The sequence below is a fragment of the Paramacrobiotus metropolitanus genome, unplaced genomic scaffold (assembly GCF_019649055.1).
Source record: "Paramacrobiotus metropolitanus isolate TYO unplaced genomic scaffold, Prichtersi_v1.0 Parri_scaffold0000085, whole genome shotgun sequence".
In the NCBI taxonomy this organism is placed as follows: domain Eukaryota; kingdom Metazoa; phylum Tardigrada; class Eutardigrada; order Parachela; family Macrobiotidae; genus Paramacrobiotus; species Paramacrobiotus metropolitanus.
This window is the reverse complement of record NW_026570305.1, coordinates 136109-149127: the sequence shown is the minus strand read 5'-3', so window position 1 is coordinate 149127 and position 13019 is coordinate 136109. Positions and strand designations below refer to the sequence as shown.

Below are 13019 nucleotides of genomic sequence, written 5' to 3'. Positions count from 1 at the left end.
ACTGAGGATAATACAGGGGCTGCAGCAGTACAGGCCGAGCAGAGCAAGATCGAGAAATATCGTGATATCGGGCAGGACTACGTGTTTCGTGCTCTTGGATTTGAGACACTCGGACCACCCGGACCGGATGCTGTCCGCACGATAACGGAATTCGGCCAGATGATACGACAGGAAACCGGCGAAAAACGAGCCACGGAATTTCTTCGCCAGCGGATAAGCATCGAAATCCAACGAGGAAATGCGGCATCGATCTTAGCGACAGCACCACAAGGGGCAAATTTAGACCCAATTTTCTCTGTGATCAGGCCGCCTTTGTCGGTTGATGCTTAACGTGATCGTTTCTGAAGTTAATGTGAAATTTTTCTGTGAAATTGACAATAATAATAAATAGTCGCTACAGTAAAAAAACTAATACAGTAATAACAATGTCCATCGTATAGAAGTACGTATGCTAACAAACCGGAGACGGTTTTTACACGTACGACGTACTGTAAGTAAGTATTGTTAACTTTGTATCTGCAAAACAACCCCAGAAAATAAAAAGCTGTAAAGATTTTTGCCTGCATACAGGCAAAAAAACACCCTGTTCTTAAATCCCCGCCAGAATCCAGCTGATCAACAATAATAAAAAGTGGTCCTGACTAACTTCATCAGTCCCTACCAACAGTTTCTGACTAATTTTATTTTAAATATAAAAATTTTTAAACTATGTTTTTGGTTTTGACTCTGTTAAATAAAGTTAATGTTAGTTAATTAGGCACAGCCGCACATGCACTTAAGCATAATTAAGCATTTAATTCAGTAGCGTTTCCGCCTCTACTGCACGCCGCTGCTCCGGCTCGCGTGCAACACTAATTATGCGATGTACCGTCTTCTACGCAGCCCACGGATTAGGACATTCTTGCTGTCAGGTGAATAAGTAAATTAATGGCTGGAATCCGTTTTATTTACTGTCGAGGTGCGCAGAACTTTGAGTGTTTTAGAATTGTAAAGCAGAATGCCGAATGAGTTCGAGTTTGTATTAGTAGTTAGCCCATTCCATCGGCCGGAGCATATTTCGAGTAAGTATACGTAAGTTGTATAACTGCCGTATGTACCGCCAAAATTGTTGTTTCCAAGCTGCCAGTAAGCTGTAGCGGACCCGGTTCGGTGCGGCATATCACGGCACTAGATAACTGATTTAATATTTTAACGCTAATGGCATCTAGCGGTACTTCAGTACCACGCACTTAGAGCAACGCACATAAACAGGTACGGTGCCGTTTCTAGCCTTTTTGTACAATACTGAACTGCCGTATACCGACCCGCCATGCCTTCGCTCGGTTCAGTAAATTCATCTGATTATCGTTGACAGCTAGCTCCACTTAATTGTTGGCAGTCGCAACGTGCGTGGCAGTAGCAACGGTATAGCATCGCCGAACATGGCGTTTGTATCCAGCTCAGGAATAGCTCTATGGACAGTTGTGAAACAATCTCGGGCGTTTCAGATCATTCTCTTCATCCTGCTACCGTTACTGGTCATCCTGCAGTTCTCGTCGTATGACGTCACCGGTATTCGCAGCATTACGGTGCCGTTCTTCCAGTCCACTACCACCGTTAAAAACGCCGCGTACCAGCGCTTAATACAAGGGGATAGCGCAGCGGCAACCGGCTTCCAGGGCGACATGTCCCTGTATTCCTTGACGGTGTGCGCGATGGTACATAACGAGATTCCCTATCTCATCGAATGGATCGAGTTCCACCGTCTGCAGGGTGCAGATCATTTTGTTCTATACAACTATTTCAGCCGCGATCTCGTAGAGTACATTCCGTTGCTGTACGAATCCCGCAACGCTAACGTGACCATCCGGGTGCTACCGGCACGGTTTTTCGGGAAGAACCAGGAGAGTAGCGACTATTCAGGAACGTCCACATTAGCCATGGTCGACTGCTACATTCGCTATCGCAGCCAGTCGGATTGGCTGCTCTTCACGACCGCTGGACATTTTACTTATTCCAATAAGTATGACTCCATCGAGGAGTTTCTGGAGAAAGACGGTGCGGACGCCACAGCCATCCAGATCGCCAGCGTCAAGTTCGGCACTTCGGGTCAGCAAAATATCTTTCGCTCCTGGGTATCGCCCGATTCATATTCCGGGGGTGTGGATCTTTTATATGAGCCGTGGGGCAATTCTTCCGATACATATCCACTGGTTCTGACTACAAACACTCGGCGGGCACCGCATCGGAATCTGGATGATAAGTTCGAAGACGTGGAAGCGTGTAAAGACAGCGATAAAAAGGTACTGTCATACTGCCGGTTCCTTGATCGTGATGTAATGCAGGCCGCGAGCATGCACCGCTTACAAAGGGAATGCCACGCTACTGGGACGCAAATTCATGAGTATCTGCTAAAAATTTCACTTTGCGCACTTTGAAACACTTTTTTGTATCAGTGTAAAACCAAACGATTTGTTCACAACTTCACACTGATGGTGAAATATGGAGGATTAATTGGCAAACAGGTTTAACGCAGTGCTGTGCATCTGAATTCATGTATTATCCGATCCTTTTCGAACTTTGCTTCAATTAAAGGCACATAACAATGAGCTCAAATCACAACCAGAACCACATACAACTACATACAAGCACAGCGTTCTTCTAAAATGTAAAATGATTTTAAAATAGTATGAAGGCTGCTTTCAGATTTGAACCTTATTAAAAATACTTTTAAGCTGATTTCGATTCACATTTCAAGTGAAAGTGAAACGTCTGCTGTAGCAATTAAACATGAATTTGGTTATAATTTGTATGCACCGAACCTTTTCCCTTATTATCTTATTGACACTGGTATAAACCTCACCTTAATCGGTATAATTTTGACGATAAAGATCAAACTTGCACGAAAATAACATACGCGGTATGGCCTATACTTCCAACTTATGTGAAATTGAAGGACATGAAATTGAAGGACATCATCCGCAGTTTGAGGTTCAGTATAAAAAAGGCGCAGATACGATTCCCTGAATACTACGGTACACGTCCAGACTCCAGACCATACGTGGTATTGTCAACCTACCGCGAATGTATGAGGCTATAATACCAGGAAAAGCATTCCACTTTTAATTACATGAATATTTTTTGATGTTTTTTCTGTTTTGGCAGAGGCCCGTGGCATGTAGCGAATCGAGCAGTGTGACGTTGATTAGCGGTCGGCGCTACTGTGACCGCTCCAACATTACGGAATGCCTGTCGCCCCGGATGAATGTCCTCACTCCCAGCATGGACGCTCTGCGCGCCGACGATCACACATGGCGTTCCACCAGTCATGTCCAACGGTTGATCGAGCTGGGAGTGGCCACATCTAGCCAATCCCAAGTGCTGGACGACACCTGGTATTCTCGCATTCCCGACGGTCGAAAGAGTGAAAAATACGGCGCGAAGGTCGCCGAAGCTGTTCAAGCGTTGAAACCCAAAATCTTTCTGGAAGTAGGACGGGAGTGTGATGCCGGTGCCCTGCAGAGGGGTCAGCAGATGTTGTGCCCGGCGACACATCCCTTTCCTTACGGAATATTTGGTGTCCGGTACTTGCGGAACTGCTGTAAATTCGACAGGGATTGGGGAAACAATACCATGACCATACAGTCCGGAAGTTGCCTGAATGACTCACATATCGAGTGCAATGAGCCCGTGGGGACCACGCGGTGGCTGCATCGCAGTTGTTGTGTATATACCGAAAAGGATGCGCAGACACATCCCATCATCAGTGTTGAGAAAAAGACGCGCTGATGCCGCGCGATAATGCTAGCAATTAAGAGCATCTGATGACGAATTTTAACCCCGGTCTTCAGTAAACTGGTTTCGGGTTAGTTCATCTCTGCCCGGTTTGTCATAAAATATTTGTGAATACCCTTTACTTAGTTAGTAATTTTCTCCACATGGTAATTTAAGTACGCAGCTTTAAAATATAAATCCAACTGAATAAGCAACAGTTTCTATACCAGCCGATGTGCCCCCAATTTTCTAAAAATAACGTAAGTACAAATTATGCCATCATAAATATCATTCGGAATTATCTACGGAATTATCTATTTATTGATAATTACCAGTTTGTCATGGTAGCAGATAGCACTTGTACAGTTGTCGTGAGATCTGACTACAGTAACGTTTTATGTAACACTGTCTACCATAATATGTAATACTGTCTAAGTAAATCTATGTAGTCCAGAGTAAGTAGTACTAAGTACCACAAATCTGGAGTAGCTGAGTAAAGGAGATATTATGCGGAGCCCAAATACATAGTTATTGCAATACATCAGTCGGCGTTGTAGCTGAATCAGCCTGAATGGTAAGCATCACAAGTACACAGCATCAAAAATCACACACCTAAAGTGCATTACACCAAAGTTGATGTTTTAATAATAATAAAAATCAGACGCCGTTTGTAGAATCCACAAGCTACGAAATCGGCTGCAGTGGTTTTACTGCATAATGTACTCTATTTAAATAAGTGAATAATGATCAGGTGCATCTTCAACAAATGTTAATTCTTAAAATTCACGGAACACTCCGCAGCATACGAAGCGGTATGTGTACCTGGGGAAAAACTGTCATGCAATCCTTCTTATTTGGACGCGGTTTAAGGCACGGCCATTTTATAGCTGCCGCACCGTTTTTATACGCAGATCTTTCCGTTATTAATATCCCATAGCATAAATCCACATTTAATTACACCACACGCTGTATGCAGTCCACCACAATTATTTCCCGTTATTTTCACGCTTGCTTGTAAGGGTTCCCTTAGCCCTGTATCCGCTTCACTAGCGTCGGCGGAAGCGTCGTTGTAGCTATCCAGCAGCTTACGATTAGGATATTCATCCAATAATATCCGCAAGACTACTCGTATTTCTGCCGTTTTTCAAATTTTCTTTCCCACTTGCCACGGCCGCCCTCCTCCTCTAGATACACATTCCTGTAGAGCCCTCATGGGTGACGAAAATGGGAAATTAATTAATTTAGATAATTGGTTTTCATCTTCTTAACCTTCTACGTATCTGATCCGCGTAACCTTTCAAGACTCCGCGTCGTTTGCAGTATAAATTAGTGAGTTCCTTCGAGAAAGTAACGTAGCCTTCAGGTATCTGAAGTTTCTTGATAAGCGGTTATTCTTAATAATCTGGTCAATTCTTAATAATCTGGTTTCTTAATTTCTGCTGTTTCGAACAAACGCAGCCGGTTTGCATGTTTATGCGCAGTCTGTGTCCATCTGTCGTCAGCTTCTCCATTGTCGATGTACTGCATGTGCAACAGCGTTTTCACTGGTTCAGGTCTCCTTCTGGATTACTGCTGTCCGTTCGAAGGAGATTCCAGGAAAGTGCAATGATTTTATTTGGAGAGAAGTTACGTGTTGATGCAACAGCTATCAAGTCAACGGCATAGGGACGGCAAGATCAAGCTGCCGTATAACAGACTGGCCATAGTCCTTCCGAACTACCTTGTGGCTAATTAAGGATCGCGCGATACGCCTTCTTGCCCCCATGACTAGATAACAAAAGGACACTGCCGAAATCACCAAATTTTTATTGTTTTAGTTATCAGCCAGCGTTTTAAACATCACTTTCAAAAATACTATGAAACAAGGTAAACATTATTTAAAGTTAAAACTGCCAAAACGAGGAACAGTTGACGTCACAGAGAGCGTATTCCCCTGTTAAATTTCAGTGCTAAGACACTGCAGCAAGAACTCGAAAGATCGTCATTCTCCAGTAGCATCATTCGGTCGTGCACCCAGTTCATTTAAAAATTCCTTACATGCGGGGCCGGCAACACCGAAAATCTCAAAGCAAGGAATAAACCAAAACTCCAAAATATGTACATTTTGTTCTAACCACAAATCTTACGCTTGCATAAAGTTAGCGAAGTGTCGAAATTTACTGCAATGTTCTACCGGCAATAGTTTGATAATTTCTGCTACAGTTTATTATTCAAACAGAAAATTTCATGCTGCATTATCTTTAGATGCGTACATATTCTCTATCCGTAAAGTAAGTCTAAAAGTCTGATGGGTGTTAATTAAGCCTGCCGCCGAATGCAGGTATATGACCAAAGCCATAATAATCCTCTCCGTCTACAGATAGTACAGTATATAAATTTCCAGGAACACAAATGTTATATCACAGTCCCCAACCACAAGTAAGATAAATCGAATTTTACATTAGCCGGGTGGTGTACATGTACTGCTAATTTAGCTTAAAGATGCTACAGTGCCTTAACGAATGAGACCATCCACCATAGCAGAAAGATACAAATAACGTAAAAAGCTATACGGTAGGCAATCTGATCCGGACTTTCAGGATTTGCAAAGTCAAAGAGGCTATCAGACGTGCTGTTACCCCAGCGAGAATCGGAAGAATTCCAATCAAAATTCGTCAATTTTGTGTGATGGATGGTAGCCGTAGGAAAAGCATCCAATCTATCCAGTAATTCTTGGCGGTACGGCACCGTGGTATTATCCTCGAGAAAGGAAAACCATGCAGCATCAAAGTACCGGTACGCTGCGCCTTTAATCGCTCCCATCTGATTTTTCGGTTGATTCTCCATGTGCTCTCGCGAACGGAAAGCGTAGTGATTGATTCTGAGACCTTCCAACGGTGGATACACTGTCTTTCCAACTAAATCCGCTCCGCAATAATGAACACCGGCCATGCCGCATTTATCCGGCCGCCAGATCGATTTTCCGATTGCGTGCTGACAGTCAATGGCATTCTTGGTCGAGCCGCAAATTCTATCAAAGTGCTGCTGGAAATCCTTGTCAGCGTCGGGAAACGGCGCGCGCCTCGAGTTACGCGAGGTCAGCAATATATCCCCATTCAGAACGTCATTTGCAACAACAATCTGGTCTTCGAATGGGTCCAGCAGCAATCGCACCCGGTTCTCGTTCTGCACACCGCTTGTTCCAAAGCGGATGACCTTTGCACCAAACTGGCTGATTTCCTTGTCGGTTTGGCTGCGGAGAAATGCGGCGATGGTGTGGTGTTGCGGGGAGAACATGAACTCGTCCACATCGCAGACCAGCATCCACTCGCTGACACCGCGCATCCGGCTGTTACAGTGGTTCAACGCCTGCCACTGACCTTGGTCATGATCGGTGTAGGAGTGGTCGCCGGGCCGGCTGCGACGGCGAAAGTTCTGCGGGATAATCTCCACCAAATCGGGATAGCCCAGTGATTCGTACAACCGCGGCAGCAGATACACATCGTCGCTGCTCTCGTCTTCCACAAAGAAGAAGCGCTCAACCCCCTGAATGCGATGGAATTCAATCCATTCCAAAAGTACTTTCATCTCGTTCTTAATCATTGCACATGCAGTCAAGAAGTATTTCTTTTCTTCCGAGCCTGACAGGACCAGAGTACAAAAGGAAAGTAATAGCGTAACAGCAAGGAAAAGTTTTCGAATTTTGGTCCGAGCCATTTTCGAAAGATTCGGTATAGACAGACCACAATCAGTTCCTGCCTTGCGGCTGGTATGCCGGAGACGGTTCGGTTCAGTGTAGCGCGTTTAGTGGACGGATATTAATTATGCATATTGCAACATTGATGCAGGTTAAAACGCTAAGCAGGCAATATTGTGTAACGTTTTGCAGTGCACGTGGTAAGCAAGTAAGCATACCTTCTGTCTGCTTTTGAAGTGGTAAGAGATTTAAAATTGCATACGGTCACATGGGTTATAAAAATTTAATGCGGCGACGAACGCTTTCTGGATTGCTCAACTGCTAACAAATGTTTTAATCACGAAAAGCAGAGTCATCGATTTATTAATGAACATATAAGCGGCCTTCTTGAGGCAGCGTTTAAGATAGTGGAAAAAAATTTGAACTCTTGCTGGCGAATTAATTGTCATTCTAACGTAATTTATTATGACTCATGGTCAGTTTATGAGCGATGCTCGCCTAGGCTTACAGTGAATAACAGCGTGCAGCCTTGGTCCTTCGGCTGCAACTTTGTTCTGGGCGTTGCCTTTGGTTTTGTAACTTTAGTTTTGAACCACCTCATTTTGAGCAAAATTGCATACTGTCTAAACAGTTTCATTAGATATCTACCGCATTTTAATTAAACTGTAATCGGTCCTCCATACTTTACACCCTTCTAGGTGCAATGTTTTAGGGTAATGTTAATATTTTACTCTAGTACTAAAGAACTGCATTTATTCGGTAGCGGTCCGCTTCGGTGGAATATTTCCTGTTCTTCCAAACCTTTGTAATATATTTAGACAACTTTATTTATCTTTATTTCCTATTCTTCCAAACCTTTGTAATGACAACTTCTAAGCTGCCGCTAGTGGAGTGGGGTACACACGCGTACCACGTCGGTAAAAAGGCTCGATGATCCGTGGGTAATAACCCAGCTGATCTCAAGTACAATGGCAGAGTAGCACATAAACTCAAGGCGCGAATGCACGAACACAGGTTTAATCACCAGCGCAAGAGCTAGACTAAAAAAATTCCAACCATCTGCCGTTCGAGGCAGTACTGGGTCATCTCCTGATTTTACATCACAGAAATTTACAGAACATCTGAGGTACCTTCGTAACCAATTGGATTCAGGTTCCAATAGACTGTTCAGGATGTCTGTTTTGGTTGAGTTGTTACCAATGACAATCAGTAAGAATCAGATTCTACGGCGACACTACTGTCAAACTGTATGGTCGTATGGATATGGCTTCTTATTATTATTTCCCAACAGTCGTTTCGCATATGCCGTAGTGAAAATTGAGTTAATTATTTAAATAATGGAAATAATAAGGAAATGCTTGTGCAAAATAAAGACCGTCGGCCATAAAACGTACAAAGTTACGAACACGTCAGCGCATGAGGTACATAGTAGGGTAACTACTCGGTAGGGTTTGAGCAAAAACTCCGTTCTACTCGCAGTCGTAATAGAATGAATTATCATCTTCTGTTAAAGAGATTTTATTCGGCTTCGGCCAGCATACATAACAAATCGCCTGCGCAGGTTTACACTAATTAAAAGCATCAAATTTTTAAACATTAAAAAAACATCCAAAATCGTTATTGTCACTGTTAAAGATAAACAAAGCAGTAATGTCACTCTATGTTACGCTGACAAATGAATTTTGTTCCGCGCAGAATAGAGCCCACAAGTCGAGCCGGGGTTTCGCTACCCACAACGGCCACAAGTACTAGTATTGGATACAGCAGTGGACCACACGATTAAATGCAAGCATGTAAGCCACGGGGGTCAGTTATTAAAGGCTCGTACTGTTCTGGCTAGTTATATATACTCGTACATATGTACATATATTATATGTATTCGATTTGATGGGTTCGCAGTGTAGAATGGCAACGAACAGAAACAAAGTCTGCAATCTTGAAACAAATTTGTCTACAACGGATGAAGGACCGAATGCGGAATAGAAAACATTTGCGCACATTTGCTAAATAATGGATTTGGATATTAAATGAATAATGGACTGGATTTGAATACTTGCTGTTCAGGATGCCACGTGATCGGATAAAATTGTTCAGTAACTGGCCTTGGCTGCGGTATCCAGCATCCATCGAAGATATACATTCATGCAAAACTTTGGATGGATGCATATCGTCAATGGGCGCACTTGAAAGGATAGTACGCATATCTAAAGTAAAATTAAAAACAATTCGGCTGCCCTCCCACAAATTATACTACACAAAGAAATTTGTATTAAGGCGGGCTTTGCCATGGCAGTAATAAATACACGGGAAAATAGAGAGGCAAAGGAGCTGGACCTTCGAAACACCGAGCAGTAAAAACAGTAACAGTAAAAGTAACAGTAAAAACAGTAAAAGTAACGCCACACACTGGCTGGCAACAGTACATAAGAACCTAACAAGCATTGGTGTAATGCAAGCTGCTAGCTACCTGTTTAGTGCACATATTATGCTTAATCAGCTGTTGACCAAGGTTACATTTTTAACGGAGGAATGCCTTTGGCTCAAGTGCCTGATTTATTTCAGACCGTTAGAAGTACCTGTGACTGGTTTATTATACTGCTCATTATACGCTCAACACTTTGTCTGGTGCAGATGGAGTGAATTCATGAAGTTTATGACCGCGCATTATGTAATCCGCATCTCATAATATCAAAGGCACAGTCGTAGTCGTATTGCAACAGAGCGATAAATAATTATCGTAATTGTGGCACACGTACAATATGCGACTTAAAAATCGTGTGAATCAGGTAGGTACTTGCAAATCTGAGTTGTTTTTTACCTAATTTATATGCAAAACTGAAGTGGTTGCTCGACTGCCACATACACACCGTCCAACAGCGGTACGGTACGGGTATACAGTAGTGCTTACGTAAATTTACATCGCTTACAAGTCCTTGTAAATTTATCGCATCGCAGAATACTGGGCACTCAGTATTAGCTGACTACATCAGAATTAAAATCTCTCGTTTCTGAAATGGAGGATATTTTTCGCCTATAAGCGCAATGAGTACACGGCACAGCCTAATAATAATGCTCGAGCTCCACAACATTATACGTATAACGTTGCACCATAACCCTTGAACTTTTCTTGGGATCGAAAATCGGTCGGATCACCCCAGTGTAAAGGTTTGCCATGGTTTTTATTTCCGCAGACTGCGCAAGTGCGCTCAAGCTACGGTTATAAGCTACGATCTGCTCTACGGACCAAAAATGTATGTTTTGACCAGATACAATAAGTACAGAAGTATCGCAATTGTCTCCGACACCGTTGTGGCATTTATGATCGCTTCACTTAATAACGGAGATGCGGAAATTATCGCGCTTGGCATTCCAGCCACATCGGACTACAGGCATTCCATCCCAGTCCTCGACAACTCTACCGTGGTCGCTGCTTTATTCTCCGCCCATTTCTTACGCTTCTATGCGACATAGAAGCGCACGAAATGGACGGAAAATGCACTTCTCGCAACGATCAGGGTATCTGGCATCAGCCATAGCCTTAGCTCAAGCTGGATTCGTCGCCCACCACGTACAGTAAGTTTTACCGTCGATGGAGATGTAGAAGTGCATGTTACCTCAGAATACATGCAAAATGTATCATTGTAATCTTTTTTGAATTATGCACCCACGGCAAACCCAACACAGCTGCAGAAAATGCTGCAAATTTTTTTAAGAAAAGTGAACCTTCCCATCCATTCTTGACAGGTTTTACCTTCCGGCTATGATAAACTGATTAATATTATTAGTTTAAACTTAACAAACTTATTAATTTCAACAAATAACTATTCGGTGATGGAGCATGTGAAACAGAATACTTGTATTGTATACGGTTGTGCACTGTTTGCTAGAGTCTATTACTGTAGTTTTTATTTTTCCAGTTAGCCCATTTTGATGGCATGGATTTAGGACTGCATTAATCTGACTGACAAGTAACCATTGTCCGTTACAAGTACATCCAGACGGGCATGGGCCGCACCATGTGTCATCCAGAGATTGACACTGGACACCCGGAGAACAAGGATCTGTTGCACACTGATCCGGTTTATCCTCTACATCACACAACCAATTATTTTGGAAATACTCTTCCCGTTTTGGGTAGGGAAATGCCGAAGACTTGCTTCGTGTGGTTGATTTCTGTAGAAGCAATATGTCTGTACTTTAGTGCGCAGAGTATGCATTGCTCGATCATACAACGCAAATCCTGATATCTCCCTCAGAAGCAGCTTCATTTCGTGATGCAGATCGTTCGTATCCTTGTGCACAGCCTGCATTCCAAGGCGCGTTTCGGAAACTGTACTGGCCACTGGCCACTGATATAGAATATCAGTGGTTATATCGCAGCACAGTAAATCTTATTAATTTATTGACGTAAGGAAGTTCCAGTCGATTATGCGTATTTATTGCGAGTGCATTTTACCTTGCTCCACGCAATGGCAGTCAGTAAGTTAAAGATACGTATTACGAAAAAAATGTTATACGTAGTATGACAAAGCAACAAGTAACTTTTCCACATGAAATTGTAACTATTCCATTTTTTTCCTGGAAAATACAGCAGCACCAAAATACTATATCAAGCGTTCGCGTTGATATTTACATTCTGTAACGTACCCGCTCATTTTACATCCATTTTGGCCATGAGTGCGCCTCTGCCGAGTTCCGTTAGGATGGATACTGCATGGTCAACGGTGCAGTATACCAGAGGAAGTTGCGTGACGTCAATGTAATCGTTTACACTGTCGTCGTGCGGCTGGGATAAATCCTGGATGGTTCGAATGCTACCGTCTTTCTTTGGCCGTGCGTCGAGGGCGTTGCAGACAAAGTGCGGCAAGGGTGGGTCAGGAAAAGGACCGATGGTATGGCCAGCATCGACCTCTTTCCGTATGGTACGCGTAACCGCAGCGTGGTGCTTGCGTGTTGAGACGGCGTTTGGTGTGGAGCGTGCTTTCTGGGGACCGCTGTAGTAGATAGTGCAACCGTTTGTAAGTGTGGTGGATATAAATGACGTTAATGTGGAGTAAGGATGTTGAGCAAGCAGTCTGGCAAAGGCGCTAATTTGTAGCGGTGTGGTTGCCTTTGCCAGCACTGTTACTTCTTTATTTATCCAGCTTCGGGCAGGTGGCCGTCCGATGCTTGCGGTCATCACAGCTGGCGCAGGCGTGGACTCTCCCGGCGCGGCACGGTGTTGGGCAGTTTCCGTAATTATAGTTACGGCAGATTTCCCCGTCTGCGGCGGGAGCGGCACGAAAGGGCTGCCCGTATACCGGTTAACCTTTCCGCGGTGCGGGGCAGCTGCTGATGTAATGGTCTGTCCCTCCGCAGTTTCGGCAGCGATCGTCTTTCTGCTTCGGCTTTTCCGGGCGCGGGGACGGTTCGCGTTCGGCGTGCGATGCGTTCTGGATGCATTCAATGTACGTATCTTCGTGTTGATGGGTCCACTGGTCGAAATCGTACGGATGTCCAGTCATGTGCGCGCGGAACTGTCGATCGTACTCGAGCCAGTTGGCGGTCGGAACCCCACGCTCGACGTACGATGCAATTATGTCCATGTACT

The 13019-nt window shown here is 43.8% G+C and overlaps 1 protein-coding gene across 1 annotated transcript; it reads left to right on the top strand.

Annotated features, from left to right (window-relative positions):
* Positions 1-1266: 1266 nt before the first annotated feature.
* On the top strand, positions 1267-3930 carry LOC129596050 (uncharacterized). Its single transcript, XM_055493207.1, has 2 exons — positions 1267-2282; positions 3145-3930. The coding sequence occupies exons 1-2, from the start codon at positions 1422-1424 to the stop codon at positions 3766-3768; spliced, it is 1485 nt and encodes a 494-aa protein (XP_055349182.1). The 5' UTR covers positions 1267-1421; the 3' UTR covers positions 3769-3930.
* Positions 3931-13019: the final 9089 nt, after the last annotated feature.